At 43.0% G+C, this 15026-nt stretch overlaps 1 protein-coding gene across 8 annotated transcripts in view; it reads left to right on the top strand.

The window, feature by feature from the left end:
- The window catches only part of KIF16B (kinesin family member 16B), a 292648-nt gene that overhangs the window by 160902 nt on the left and 116720 nt on the right, over positions 1-15026 (top strand). For all 8 annotated transcript variants that reach the window (XM_055345060.1, XM_055345069.1, XM_055345039.1 and 5 more), the window contains 2 exons: positions 3257-3339; positions 4684-4772. In XM_055345060.1, coding sequence (XP_055201035.1) covers positions 3257-3339; positions 4684-4772 — 172 coding nt within the window. The remainder of the gene's footprint in view (positions 1-3256; positions 3340-4683; positions 4773-15026) is intronic.

Genomic DNA, 15026 nt, shown 5'->3' with positions numbered 1-15026 from the left:
CTTGCCCTTTTTGGTTCCTTCTTTAAACAGTTGAGGGCAGCCCTGGTGGCTCAGTGGTTTAGTGCCACCTTCAGCCCAGGGCGTGATCCTGGAGACCTGGGATCGAGTCCCACGTCGGGCTCCCTCCATGGAGCCTGCTGCTCCCTCTGCCTGTATCTCTGCCTCTCTCTCTCTCTCTCTCTGTGTTTCTCATGAATTAATAAATAAATAAAATCTTAAAAAAAAAAACAGTTGAAAGAATGACCTTTCTAAAACTCTCATCTAATCATATAACGCTGCTGCACAAAGCCCTTCACTCTCTTCCTCTGCATCCACGTGAAATTAAAGTTGCTTTACTGTAACTTGAAAGATTCTATGTGGTATGTTCCCTTCCCTCCCTCAAGCTTCATGTGTACTGTTCTTCCCTGTTTCCTCTGATGTAAGCATTTAACTGTCTTCTAGGCACTCAGCATCACCACCTCCTTCATCATCTTTTCCTGCCAGAGGACCTTTACATATGGCACTCCCTCACTCGCCCTGCTTCACCCTCAGAGCTTGTCTCAGGCACCACTTCCAGCCTCCCTCAGGGCCTCTGTCCCTAACCTTCCCTATAATCAGCCCTCTTCTTAGGTCCTCAGAGGATCTCTCCTTCAGTTGTAGCTTTGCATCTCATTGTGGAGTCTGTTGATTATTCATCTCTCCCGCCTACTTGTTTATAAGCTCCATGAGGGCAAGGCATATGTCTGACTCATTCAGATCTGTATCTCTGTGCTTATCATAGTGATTCACCTGCTGACAGTGTTCACAAAGTACTCGTTGAATGCAGGAAGAAATTAACAGCAGCCTAATGTAAAAACGAAGCAGATTTTTTTAAGTCATTAGGTTTGTTGAGTAAAGGAATGTAATGAAATAGAAACCAGCCTTAACGGAGCCTCTTTTTATGTGACAGGCAGTTTATGCACATTATTTAGATGGAAACAAGGAATGGTCATGAGTAGTTGTTTTTTTTTTTTAATAATTCTTACAGGGATTTTTATGTATATTTCATGCAAATACATGAGTGGCAAGATTATTTTCAGTGATTTAATATGATATGAAATATGTCTCTGAAATACCATTCTATTTTTCCATTAACATATTTTAGCAATTTTCAACCTGCATGGCTGGGCATTTGATTAACAGGAAAAAAAATTGGATTAAATTTAATTAACACATTGAATATGATTGCCTTATTAATCTCTAATTTCAATTTGAGAGCATTAAATATACATATATCCTAGGTATGGCTGCCTAACTTTTGACTTCTCAGTATGGCACACAGTTCTGGGTCCTGGTCATAAAAGGCATGGAAAGCACCTTTCTTAATTATGATTATGGTGCCTTTCCGTAATTGGAAAATATACGAATGCAATCTTGTGTGAGGGGGATACGTAGATTGTAGATTAGTTAATATCCACTGCTATCCCTCTAAGTCTCCTAAAACTGTGTTCTTCTTTCCATATTGACTCCATTTCCACTAAATAATGGCAAGCACCAGAACCAGCCCTTCAGTTGCTCCCTGGGGTTATGATCTAAACCCATTGGGTTTTAGCCGTATTGAATTTGAAACTCCAATGAGAAGATGAGGCAATATGTTGAGAGACAGGTGGATATACTGGTCTGACACTCTAAAGTAGCTACCAGAGGCTACGCTATTACTTGCAAGATCCAGGTGGAGATAGTAGGCAAACGAAGAGGTTGGTGACTGTGGTCACCCAGAGGTCATGTACCCTACCCAAAGGAGGTGGACTTCAGCAGTCCAGGGATTTTTGCCAGGTGGCAATTCAAATCTGCTGATACCATACCTTCTAGTTTTTGAGGGAAAATCAGAAAGAAACTCTGAGCTTTATGTGGAAGCTGCAGATTTATAACTCTTGGCAGCTAAAAATTTTAGTTTTTAAAAGTTCCATGGGACACACAAAACCTCTATGAGCTGAAATTTTTCTCTGGCCAGCAGTTTGTGACATTTGGTGCCAGTTCCCTACCCTGGCTCTCCATGTCCTCATAGTGTGTTTCTGTGTCACCTTTCCAGTACCTACGTATTCTCGCTGCTGTTTCCAATGCCCTGCATTCTGGGTGGAGGTGACTCCCTCCTCTCCCTCAATATGACATGCCTGTTCTCCTGCTAAGGCTTAGCCCTTCCCCATGGTTACCCCAAACTGGAACCTAATTTCTTGTTCTCTGGCTGCCATGTGAGACTCAGCCTAGGTCTGTCCCCACCTATGGCAACCTTGCATGTGTCACTTAGATGCTTGACCTCATCACACATCATCTTGTGTGGTTGACTTCATGTGTGTGTTCTATCTTCACAAGTAACTTGTGTCCTTTTTCAGGGCAAGGATTGAACATGGGGGTCTCCTTCTGAGGTGTGGTAGACTCTTGGGTGTGGATGGACCAGATAACATGGTGAATCTCTTTTAGAACATCGCTTCGCTTACTTAGGTGCCTCCAATGACAGGGAGCTTGCTTCCTTCCATGGCACCTGTGCCAGCTTCGAACAGTTCCAACTATTCAAAGTGTTTGTTTCCTTATTTGCTGAATCAGGCTGAAATGTCCCCCTCTTCCTAACGATTTTGTTACCTTTGGGTTTTTATATTGAATTCGTCTGCCTCTTATGGAGTTCTTTTTTGGATAAGCAGGATCCTGGTCAGTGGAGCCTTTCTCATGTGTCTGATGTGACCATATAAATTTTAACAGGTTTTAACAAGAAGCAGTATTTTCACATGGAAACAGACCTTCATGTACACAGTTTCATTACTGTCAAGTTCTGAGGTAGACTTTAGTCATGGATACCTGGACTCCACCAATTTTACCATGTTTTCTTTTGAAAGCACTTTACTTTGGAATTTCTCCTTTTATTGGCTTTAATAAACATTTTCCAAATTTGTGACCATATGCTTTGGCTAGTATTACAGCGTCCCTTTGCAGAATGGATTTCTTTTTTTCTTCTCAACAATCAGAAGTATAATTATCTGGATATTATGTTTTAAATTTCATAATATAATGTTTGAATCCATCACTTCTGCCTTGGTAACATGAGTATTGTGACTCTGGGCTGTAAAAATAAGAATATTTGCAGATTTAAAATTGGCTTATGTAAGCAGACTTTGGAGACTAAGGCTTTCCCTTATTATTACTGTTTTATAGTACACTGGAAATTACATTTCAGCCATAAAATTCCGCAATATGATGTTGTCAACCAACCAAGTTGCTTACTTGTGTTTTTTTATGTTCTTAGGTGCTGTGATACTCTTGGGAAGAACTAATATGTTTCGCTTTAACCATCCTAAGGAGGCTGCCAAGCTCAGGGAGAAGAGGAAGGTGAGCAGCATAAAATCTCTAGGAGCCAACTCTGCTCCTGGGAGAGCTGGTGCTATAGGAACAGTTTGATTTTCTGGAACCAGAAGACTCATTCTGTAGCCTGCATTGATGCTAAGGAATTGTCATTCAGTGGATGATTGGCAGATCAAGTGGAAGAGCAAGCTGGTGAAGTCCAGAGAGGAAGGAGAAATTGCTCCTTCTAGACCCTTCTCTTCACCCCTTCACTCCTGGAAAGGAGTTGGGCTTTGTTTTGCATTAAGTGGAGAGTGGCTTCAACTTAAGAGGATCTGTTTTAAGAGTTAACCCAATATCAGAATCACTTTCATTCAAAAGTTTGCTCACTTTTTATTTTCAGCCACAGCAAATTGGACTTTTTGTTTGGGGTGTAAAGTAGAGAGGGGGTGAATTTAGGACAGTTCGATGGATAGGGACATCTGAAGGGTCCTTTGAATGCTGGACGGGGGAGGCGAATGGAGGCCCTGAGAGGGGGTGGAGGGAGAGATGAGAGAGAAATCTGTCTAGTGACATTGTACTGTCCTTAGACTGAGGAAGGTAAAGACTATAGCTCTCATTTCTATGAACCTGGCACTGTATGAAACTTCTGCACAGATTTTACTGTTTTATCTGCCCAGCAGCTGTTACTGTACCATGTCACAGGTGATCAGGAGGAGAAACTGAGGCTAACCGGTCCCCTGACTAGCAAGGGGTGAGCCTGAACAGCAGCAGCCTCCTTTTGTGGGGGCCGCCCATGGGTGCCAGTGCCTTCCATGGGCAATAACAATAAAGCTGCAAACCCCAGCAGGCCTCTCTGGGGCTGCCAATGAAGCCTCTTATCTGTTCCGGCCCAGGGTCTCCCTTGAGGGTCCCTTTTGGTTCACAGTTGCAGAGGAGGAGAGGGAGGAGAATGTATTTGCCAACAGCTTTCCATGGAAGCAAACAGGTTAAGCTTTTTCCTTTCTTAGTCTCCCTTCCCTCTCACTCCTCACCTTCATCCCGTCAGTACACGCAATGAGGTAAGTGAGTCCTGCTGAGAACAGGGTGCTGCTCCTGCCAGGGGTGGTGGGTGACCCTTCCCTCCACCATCAGGCAGCATGGTGGCACAGTTCTGGGCTAGCTGCCCTAGTCCGGGCATTCTGGGCCTGCGGTGCTTAGCCGAGGCTCGGGTCTGAGAGGCGTCCCTTGCCAGTCCCTCCCTGGCTTGCCGGCCTCAGATAGACCAGTCAGGGGGTGTGCTTATGCAGGGTGTGCGTGCCTCATTGCTTCTCACGCCATGGAAGCAGTGGGCCTGGGGCGCTGGCCCTCTCCCCCACCATGGTAACCGCTCTGCCCTGTGTCTGCTCTTAGAGTGGCCTTCTGTCCTCCTTCAGCTTGTCCATGACGGACCTCTCCAAGTCCTGTGAGAACCTGTCTGCGGTCATGTTATATAACCCTGGGTGAGTGAACAGCAGCACCTCCTTCCCTGTGACCAGCACTGTTGTATTTATTGTGTCAACCCCCGGAAAGTCAGTAGGTAAAAATAAGGCTTCCGCAGTTACGCCTCCTTAGCAAATCAGCCCCAGTCGTTTCCCAGGCCTCTTTCCAGCTCTCACTCTATATGTACATAATTGTACTTCCTTGTAATCACAACATAAATGAGATTGTGTATTCGGATTTCTTTGCTTTCTTTTCTACATGGCATAAGAAGAGTTGGTGAAGCCTGTTATGGGCTTTGTTATCATTTTCTTTTTTTTTTGTTATCATTTTCATAATTGTCTAATATTTTAAAATCGGCTCTTTGATGACTCAGTGGGTGACCCCGGCTTAGGCACTTTCATCTCATTTTATAAATTTGTTATAGTAACAGACAGCTTTGATTCTTTGGGCATCCAGGAATACAGGAAGTGATGTTTACTACTTCCAACCCCTGGGGGGACCCCTGAGGACACAAACGATAGTGTTTTAGATGGACTTCACAGCTGAGTGACCTTGTGTGATCAACTTGACTGACATGGTAATGGTGACAGTGAAAATGCCCAAGAACAGGGAACTAGGTGAAAGGACTTTGGGGTCCTTTCCAGTTTTGTGTTTTGTTTTTAAGATTTTATTTATTTATTCATGAGATACACAGAGAGAGGTAGAGACATAGGCAGAGGTAGAAGCAGGATCTGTGCAGGGATCCTGATGCAGGATTCAATCCCAGGACCCTAGGATCATGACCTGAGCTGAAGGCAGATGCTCAACCACTGAGCCACCCAGGAGCCTCCCTTTCCAGTTTTGTGAGGTTCCATAATTTTATCTTTTCTACAGAGAGAATGTCATAAAGCAGCAGAGGTAAATCCAACACCTAACTAAATGACACAAAACTGACACCGACATCTTCTGGAACTGTCATGTACTGAGGAGTGGCTGTGTGTTGGGCACTGCGCTCAGCAGATTACATCCTTTGTCTTGTAATTCTCATGATGACTCTGCCCCTCCTTGACTTGCAGAGAATTTATACTGTTTTGCTGGCCCACGATCTCATAGTTAGAGCTGTGGTATGAGTTGACACCTACCCAATTCCCGGCCCCTGCAGTGACCATGTTGCTACCTCCCTTTCTCCAGCTGAGGGCATCTTCAGACCTGGGACCAGTTCCATGCCTGAGCCCCCACCCCACCTCAGCACTTTTCACAGACACTGAGCCAGAAGGGATCGCTCCTTGGCTCAGGTCCCTTCACTGGTTTGTGGAAAGCAGGTGTGCCTACAAGGAATTTTTTCATTGTCACAGGAGTTTACAACTGGGAGGGACCTTTGATCCTATTTCTGGATTCCTCATTTTATAGACAAGCTGAAGCCCAGATATGACACTGCTTGAGCCAAAACAAACAAACAAAAAACCCAAAGGGAATAATAACCCAATAATCAGTTAGTGCTATATCATGGCTGGGGCTCCTGGGCATCTCCCCACTCCAGAACTGCTGCAAGGACAAGCCACAGTTAGTTCTGTTAGCCATTGTCTGTCCTAGTCAGCAATCCCATCTTTTTTTTTTAATTTTTTAAATTAAATTAAATTTTTAATTTTTTTTAAAATTTTTAAAATTAAATTAAAATTTTAAATTTTTTTAATTAAAAAAGCTATATATATATATATATATATATATATATATATATAGCTTTTAGAAATATTTTTTTTCAAGTGAGCAAAAAAAAATTTATTTGACAAAGAGAGTACAAGTAGGGAGAGCAGCAGGCAGAGGGAGGGAGAGGAAGAAGGGAGAAGCAGGCTTCCCACTGAGCAGGGAGCCCAAAGTGGGATTCAATCCCAGGACCCCGGGATTATGACCTGAGCTGAAGGCAACCGCTTAACTGACTGAGCCACCCAGGTGCCCCTCAATGCTCCCATCTTACTACCTCACTGTTGAGGAGAGTTGTGCTCATCAGATAAATCTGCCTTGGATAAGGTATACTGGGTAGCCTGGGTGGCTCAGCAGTTTAGTGCTGCCTTCGGCCCAGGGCGTGATCCTGGAGACCCAGGATCGAGTCCCACATCAGGCTCCCTGCATGGAACCTGCTTCTCCCTCTGCCTATGTCTCTGCCTCTCTCTCTCTCTGCATGTCTCTCATGAATAAATAAATAAAATCTTAAAAAAAACAAAAGGATAAGCTGTACTGATAAAGCCCTTTGAGTACCTGGGTTATCGACGCTTTGGAAGGCACATTTTGTTGGAGGTGTTTGATCCCTTGCAGTAGTTTCAACAACTGCCATGTCTTGTGGCTGAGATCGAGTCATTCGTGTACTTACTTTGTTTAATATCATATGCAGGTCTTTAGGGTTAATTCAGTTTAAGTAGTACGATCCCATCTGTTCAATATTGTTTGACTAAACTGTTCTGGAACGTGTAGCGTGCTTGCCTGGATCCATCTTCCAGCCCAGGACCATGTTCCAGTCTTGTAATCTAGCTAGCCACTTCATTATCCTCAATCCTGGTGCCTTTTACTTTGAAACCATTTGGAAAGTTAATGTGGCTGTTCTGTGCCTTTGAAAAACCAAAAGCTCATCCTCTTGGAGACACAGAGTGACCAACTGTGAGCCCCCCTCTGCCTTGCATTTACAGATGGGATCCAAATCCTTTTTTTCTCCTCTAAACATAGGTGGGTGTGTATATAGCCCTCTTAAAAGTAGTGCCATCTTTGGTTGTTTGCAGGTTTTTAAGTTACAACAGCTTTTCTCAATATTTGTGAAATGTAGGTTAGAATATACTAAGTTTTCAACTTTAAAACTTTTCAGTGACTTTCCATGGCCTAAAAAAATAAAAGTCCAACCCCTTACTGTGTCCCTCAGGTTCTGCCCTGTGCATGCTGTCCTCTTAGCACATCCCTGTGCGTGTTCTGGGCTCCAGCCATTTCAGGGACTCTTCCCGTTTCTCAGACTTACTTGGACTAGGCATGCCTTTCGGACTTGTCTTTTGCTAGTTTCAGAGCCTGGCATGTGCTTTGAGATGCATATACTTGTCCTCTAAGGCACAGTACATAAGATTGCTCCTCTGGAAGCTATTCACAGCTTTCTTCCTCTTCCAGTGAAAAGTAAGTGTCCTCACTGTACAGCCCTCCATTTCTGTCATCCCTGTTTTGATCTTCTTTGTAATGGACACTCCTCAATCAACTTGTCTTTTCTGTGTGCCTCCTGTGGAGGGCAGGGCAGAGTTCTAGCCTAGGGCCACAGTTATGGATAACCTCATCAGGGTGAGTTTACAGCTAGCCAGAGGAGAGAGACAGTCACGGGTAATTTACAACTAAGTGCAGAAAGGGGAAATGAAATGTCTTGAGCAGTATTTGATGGAGTGATCAGGGAGGACTTCCTGGGGAGGGGACATTTAAGGCACTAGAGCCACAGAAAGGTGGGGAGAGGAGATTATGCCAGGCAAAGGACAAGTGCAGTGGCTTCCACCGAGGAGCAGTGAGAGATCAGAGTAGAAGGGAATATAGTCAAAAAGGAGAAGGGTGGTTAGGAGGGAGGTAAGGCTGGTGGGTAATCTGGGGCCAGTTGTACGAGACCTCTTAGGCTATGGGAAGGAATTTGACGCTAAGAGGGCTAGGGAACCCTTAAAGGGCTTTCAGGAGTAGAGCAACCTGGAGATGTACTTCCTACTATCATTAGGATGAGGATGTGTGTCATTGGGACAAAGCATGGAAGCAAGAAACCATTTAAAGAGCTGTTCCCTTTGTCCATGTGGAAGGTAAGAGTGGCTTGGATCTGAATGGTAGCCTAGAGATGGAGCCTGGTGGAAGCAAGAATCATGTCTGGGGTTTCAGATGTAAATAGCTGGGCAGGTAGGGTGTTCATTCCTGAGACGGGGAAGCTGGGAGGGCCAGTAGGGGCCAGCGTTTGCACCAGATTTTGGCTGGTGTGAGTGTCTTTCCTGTTTGGTTGGAAGTTTTTCAAGGTCGGAGGCTTGTCATATTAATTTCTGTATTTTAAAGTGTTATTCACATAACACACTTAGTCAATGTTTAGCGAATAGATTAAGAGTGAAATTTTAGTAGGATACATAGATCCTTTGGAGAAAGGTTTTTCACTAATTTCTCTGGGCATGGATGTTGCAAATAGTGGAGAATGACATATTCTGCAGAGGAATGTGTTTTTGTCGCATGGGTCAATTCCTAAATGACACTGCAGTCATTTGAATAATCTCAAGGTCATATTCAGGATCCTCAAGCAAAAAATGAGAAGATGGTCTCGTGATGAAATTAATTAGACCAAGGCAAGCAGAGAATTCAAGTGAGAAGCAGTATCTGTGTTATATTGCATCACAGTTGGATGAGGAGATGGTTCTAGATGCATTTGATACTGCTATTATGCATCCTATTCACCTGGCTTCAGTTAACAGGCACATTTTGTCTCTGCTACCCCTGCAATACTCATTTGTAAAAATTCAAATTAAAATTACTCAGTACTTTAGCAGCCTGACTTCATGCTCCCTGACATCTAGCCCCCCCCCCAACGTGCCACCTGCTGTAGAGAATGATTGCCCATGAATTAAAACATAATTGGAGAAAAATTTTCTACTCTGATTTATGGGTGTCACAAGGCATCTGCTCCAGCAACTTGGCAAAATGAAGGAGAATTAAAGTATCGCCATGTTGTTTATACCTTTTTTGATGTTGCAGGTGTAAATACTCTTGGCCTACATTAAGTACCATGCGATAAACTAGAAGGCCATTGAAAGAAATATGTTTTCTACTTGGACCCTGGCTAAATAGTTATTTAAATCCAGATAATAAGCTACTTAGACACAAGAGCATGTTAGTTTCTCGAGATGGAAAAGTAGCACTGAGATCCTTCCACAGATCAGCACGTATTTATTGAGAGTCTTCTGTGTGGAGAACATATTAAATGTCAGATGCATCTATTCTCTTCCCAGGAGAGTGGGCACATGCCTGTGAACCCATTCTGAGCAAAGGCCAGGCAGTATGTGTCAGGGCAGAGAGTGCTGGTATAAACAGCCCACCACTGGGAGGTCCAGGAAGGGATCTTCATGTAGCCATGCCTTCTAATGTGTTGGGTAACTTAGAAAACCAGAGTTTTCCAGAAGGAATGAACCTTTCTTGACATGGAGATGAAAACCAGAGACTTCCAGAAGGAATCTTTCTTGACATAGAGATTGTCTCTAGCCAGCATTGTGGTATGAATCCCAAGCCTCATTCACGGGAACCTTCTTGTCCTCAACCCAAATGTCCCTATCATAACATTTCCCCCAGTTTCCATCTTGTTTAGCTTGCCCTCAATGCTCTAGTCATAGCCAACCTTGAGTAAGTAGCCAGAGCCCATCTCAGTATAGGATAAGGGTTAGTGGGGGTGATAAGGAGCCCTAAGTGAAAATCAGTTTGAAGCCCCTGGCCTACTGCTTTCTTCTCTGTAGTTGAGAAGATGAGGCTATTGGAAGTCTGTAGGACTGCCTTTGCTTGGAGGACAAAATAGGGAAGAATATTAACCGAAGATTTAGTCCTAGACACCCACCCCTTAGGAATCCCAAATCACTACCCTCAGTTCTTCTGGAGAATTCCCTACATGATTCACAAATAAACTGGATTGTGTGCTAGGCCCTGAGATGTTTGCAAGTAGGAGAGGCAGACTGGAGAGAAGAGATTCTGGGAGAGGAAAAGTTTATGAGTGGACCAGAGGAGTGCTGGGAGGAGGGAGTCCTGCTGAGCATAAGGGGATCTTAAGAGGAGTCCAGAAGTTCAGGCCTGGCTGGGCGCATGCTGAAAGCCAGGGTAGAGGAGCAGACAGCTAGCTGTTCCTTGCAGGGATGCACTGTGGGGTTTGGGCAGGTTGGGTTAGAAGTAGGAGAGAGATGGCAGGTCAGGTTCTGTAGGCACATTTGTGGTATCTGTATATGTGTAATGTTTTTATAAATTCTGTTTAGCATGTCCAGAATTTATCACCATGATTCAAATATATGTCCCCAAAGGGCAGGGGATTATTTTCTATATACTTATAAGCATTTGGTAGTCATTTCTTCACCCTTTATTTTACATTGTGATAACCAGCACTTCACATAAAATTTACTGCCTTAACCATTTTAAGGTACAGTTCAGGAGTGTTAAGTGCATTCACGTTATTGTGCAGCTAATCTCCAGAAGTCTTCATTCTATAAAGCTGAAACTCTGTGCCTATGAAACAATAACTCCCATTTCCTCCTTGTTCCAAACCCAGGCAATCACCATTTTAGTTTCTGTTTCAGAAATGTGAGACTACTTGAGGTACCTCAGATAAGTAGACTCATAGGGTGTTTGTCTTATTGTGACTGGCTTATTTCATTTAGCATAATGTCTTAAAAGTTCATCCCTGTTGGAGCCTGTGTCTGAACTTCCTCCTTCCTTTTTAAGGCTGGATAACATTCCATTGTACATATATACCACATCTTGTTGATCCGTTCATCTGTTGATGGACAGTGGGGTTTGCTTCGACTTTTTGCCTTTTGTGAAGAATGCTGATATGAACATGGGGTGTACAAATATCTGTTTGAGTCCCTGCTTTCAGTTCTTTTGGGTACGTACCCAGAAATGGAATTACTGGATCATGTGATAATTCTGTTTTTAGTTTTTCTGGGAAACTGCCATCCTGTTTTTCACAGCAGCTATACCATTTTACGTTCCCACTAACAGTGCACAAGGGTTCCAATTTCTCCACATACTAGCCAACACTTTTTTTTTTTGTTTTTGTTGTTGTTTTTTAAATAATAGCCATCCTCATGGGTATGAAGGATGGTATCTCATTGTGGGTTTTTTTTTTTTTCCATTTTTTCCTTCCATTTTCTCAAGAATGTCCAATCTGGAAAATTATATCTGGAAACATAGAAAGGAGATCTCAAAATTCATTTCCCCCAATAAGTATAGTAAATAAATGATGAATATAAATCTAACGTGGATTGATTTCCTGAGGACCTCTCTCAAGCACTGCCAAATTGAGTTTAATCAGCTCATTGAGATTGGTTATCTCAAAACCTATTTTTTTCAAAGATTTTATTTATTTATTCATGAGACACACACACACACACAGAGGGAGGGAGAGAGAGAGAGAGGCAGAGGGAGAAGCAGGCCCCAATGCAATGCAGGGAGCCTGATGCAGAACTCGATCCTGGGACTCCAGGATCACAACCTGAGCTGAAGGCAGACGTTCAACTGCTGAACCACCCAGGCATGCCTCTCAAAACCTAATTGATGGTAGGAATCCAAGAAGATTTTCTAGCCAAGGAGACATGCGATCATATTTGAATTGAGAGAGATCACTCTGGCAGCTGAGTAACAGGGGCACCAGGGAAGCTGTGGGAAGGATGCGGAGGTGAGGGCTTGAACTGAGACAGTGGTCAAAGAAACCTAGAGGAAGGAGTAGGCTCCAGAGCCGTTTGGGGTAGGAGGTCATGAAGCCTAGATGATAAACTGGATGTGAGAAGTAAAGATCTTGCCTTCCATTTTCCAGCTGAGGTAATTATTTGGGCGTTACGTGCTACCCAGAGGAAGTACAAATGCAGGAGAAGGAAGAGCAGTTGTCAAGAGGCAGGGAGAATAATGAGCACAACCATGAATTATTTGGCACCAGGCCTTGAACTCTTTTCTAGAAGTGACTGTGCATTTGAGTACTCTGTCAGCTACTGTTCACCTTCCAGGCAATGCTAGAGTCTACATGGCCTGTCAAAACCCCAGGATGAAGGAAGTTTCCTCTGTTGAATAAAATAGATGTTCACAAGTCCTACCACTTTTTCCTCATCCATTTAACTATTGTTTGGGGGCCCATCATTTGTCCAGCCCTGTATTGGGGTCTGGTAAGACAGACAGGGGCTCAATCACCTTGGAGCTTGATTCATTGCACAGAGAAAACCTTCGTAAAGCCTGTCAGAAATCAGGACACCAGGAACATTGTCTTTGCATATGCCAAAGTAGGATTACTTAGGTGTCATCAGAGAATGCTGTGCGGTTCAGCCCAGACCCCACTCCCCAGTGTGCTGCATCTCATTGCAGGGAGTTCTATTCACAAATTCTCCAATCGGTGGGTGCCAAGCCCAGTGATTAGTGCAGTTTGCTGTCCCCATCTCATATTTGCCTCATCATCTCTCCAGAAATACTACTCAGCCATAAGAAAAGCAGGAAATCCTGCCTTTGTGACAAGACAACATGGATCGACCTTGAGGGCTTTATGCTAAGTGAAATCAGTCAGAAAGAGAAAGACAAATACCTATGATTTCACTTACATATAGAATCTAAAGAAATGAATCAACTAAAATAAAACAACCAACTCATAGATACAGAGAACAGATTGGTGGTTGCCAGAGGTTACAGAGGGCAAAGTGAGTGAAGGTAGCCAAAAGGTACAAACTCTCAGTTATAAAATAAATAAGTAATGTAATATGTAGTAATGTATATAGCATGGTGACTATAATTAATATTATTGTATGGCATATTTGAAAGTTAATAAGAGTAAATCTTAAAAGGTCTCATCACAAGAAGAAAATTTTTTGTAACTCTCTATGGTGATAGAGGGTGACTAGACTTATTATGGTGATCAATCCATAGTGTCTACAAATATAGGATCACATGTTCACCTGAAACTAATTTGTTATATGTCAAGTATACCTTGGTTTAAAAAGTAATAGAATAAATGGCCAAGGTGGTCAATACCTGAGGAGTGGTAAATGTTTGAGAGTCATCAGGGTGACTGTCATGGCCCTCATGATGTTTCCTCACTTCTTTATTCAGTGGCACAGGACGGCAGACTCAGTGAGTGACCTGCCCCTGGAAACCTATCCCAACCTTAAGTCACCCCTCCTTAGCCCTTTGTGGTGACTTCTTTCTCTAAGATATCTCTTAATCTCTTCTTGGCCTCTTGGTGCCTGTGTGATCATCCATGATTTTGTTCTCCAACATTGTCTACTGTCACTTTCCCCCTTGAACTTTATGTTTTGGTTTAGGTGGACAGATCTTTCACAGCTCTCTCCAGGTCAAGCCTATCTATAAAACCTATCCATGAAACCGTTAATAAAACCTTCCCTCTCCTTCCCTCGGTCAATCCTCTTTGTCTTTTAAGCCTGGGTATCAGAATTTTCTTCTCAAGAAGCAGTCTGTACATCTCTGATTTGAGCCTAATGCTTTCTCTTTATTCTCTTACAGGCATTTTGTATGTACTTTGATCATAGCCTTTTCCAAATTCATTTAACTGATGTTTGTCTGCTTTCCCAATAGGCTTCTTGTGGGCAGGAAAGCTCCCGCATAGTGAACACTTAACAGATGTTCATTGAGCTGTACATTTGGCCAGCAGACGTGCTCCCAGTGCAAAGGATATGTCTGCTTACAGGTCTTTTTTTTTAAATAAATTTATTTTTATTGGTGTTCAGTTTGTCAACAGGTCTTTAAGTGCCTTGTGCTTCAAATGGGTCCTGTACACTTTTTAGCATCTCCACTTTTTAACTGGTCCCTGTCTTTTTGCATTTTTCACACGGACAGGTATACTTTTTTTTATGATTTTCTTAACTGTTAAAAGTGAACGTATCTCTTGGTTTCTTTGGTATTATATAGACCTGACTTTTTGTTTTTGTTTTTATGCAGTAGACTAACAATTACTGCTTAGAACTCAGTTCCTCCTAAAGCAAAGCTCTTTGAAAGAAGTGTGTCTAGTTTGCAAATTATTGTATGCAGTATGAACCAACTTATCTTCGAAGCAACTGGTTCTGTTTTCTTTGTTCAACAGGTAATGTACTGATTCTCCACATAGCCCCTATCTAAAAATCACCATGCTCTAAATCATAGTAAGATTTGGAGGTTTTGCAAGTGAAGCCCTTGCTACCCAAGAACATTTTATCAGTCAGAGTGGGCACACAAAGTTGGTTGTATCATTTCTAACAGAGTTTTGGAACTTACTGCTGGCCTACGTCTCAAGCTCCCTGGAAACCAGGATTTGTATATACACATGCATGGTACGTGGTGCCAGAAAATTTTTGGATGAAGCAAAGCAGCCCGGTGACTTCCTTGGAGAGTTAGTTCCACTTTGGAGTAGTGCCCAGCCAGGGTCTTTGCCAGGAAATAATTTCGCTGTAGGGGAAACATTCCTTCTCAACCAGCACAGTCTTTATGAAGAAACCAAGCCCACTGCTTAGGCATCCTCTCTCTTGCTCTGAGACTGCAAACAGACAGCTAATTTGGCAGGATGTGGAGCTTTCACAGCTTCTTGAAAG

The sequence above is a fragment of the Nyctereutes procyonoides genome, unplaced genomic scaffold (assembly GCF_905146905.1).
Source record: "Nyctereutes procyonoides isolate TBG_1078 unplaced genomic scaffold, NYPRO_anot_genome, whole genome shotgun sequence".
Lineage (NCBI taxonomy): Eukaryota > Metazoa > Chordata > Mammalia > Carnivora > Canidae > Nyctereutes > Nyctereutes procyonoides.
This window is presented reverse-complemented; position numbering and strand designations above follow the sequence as displayed.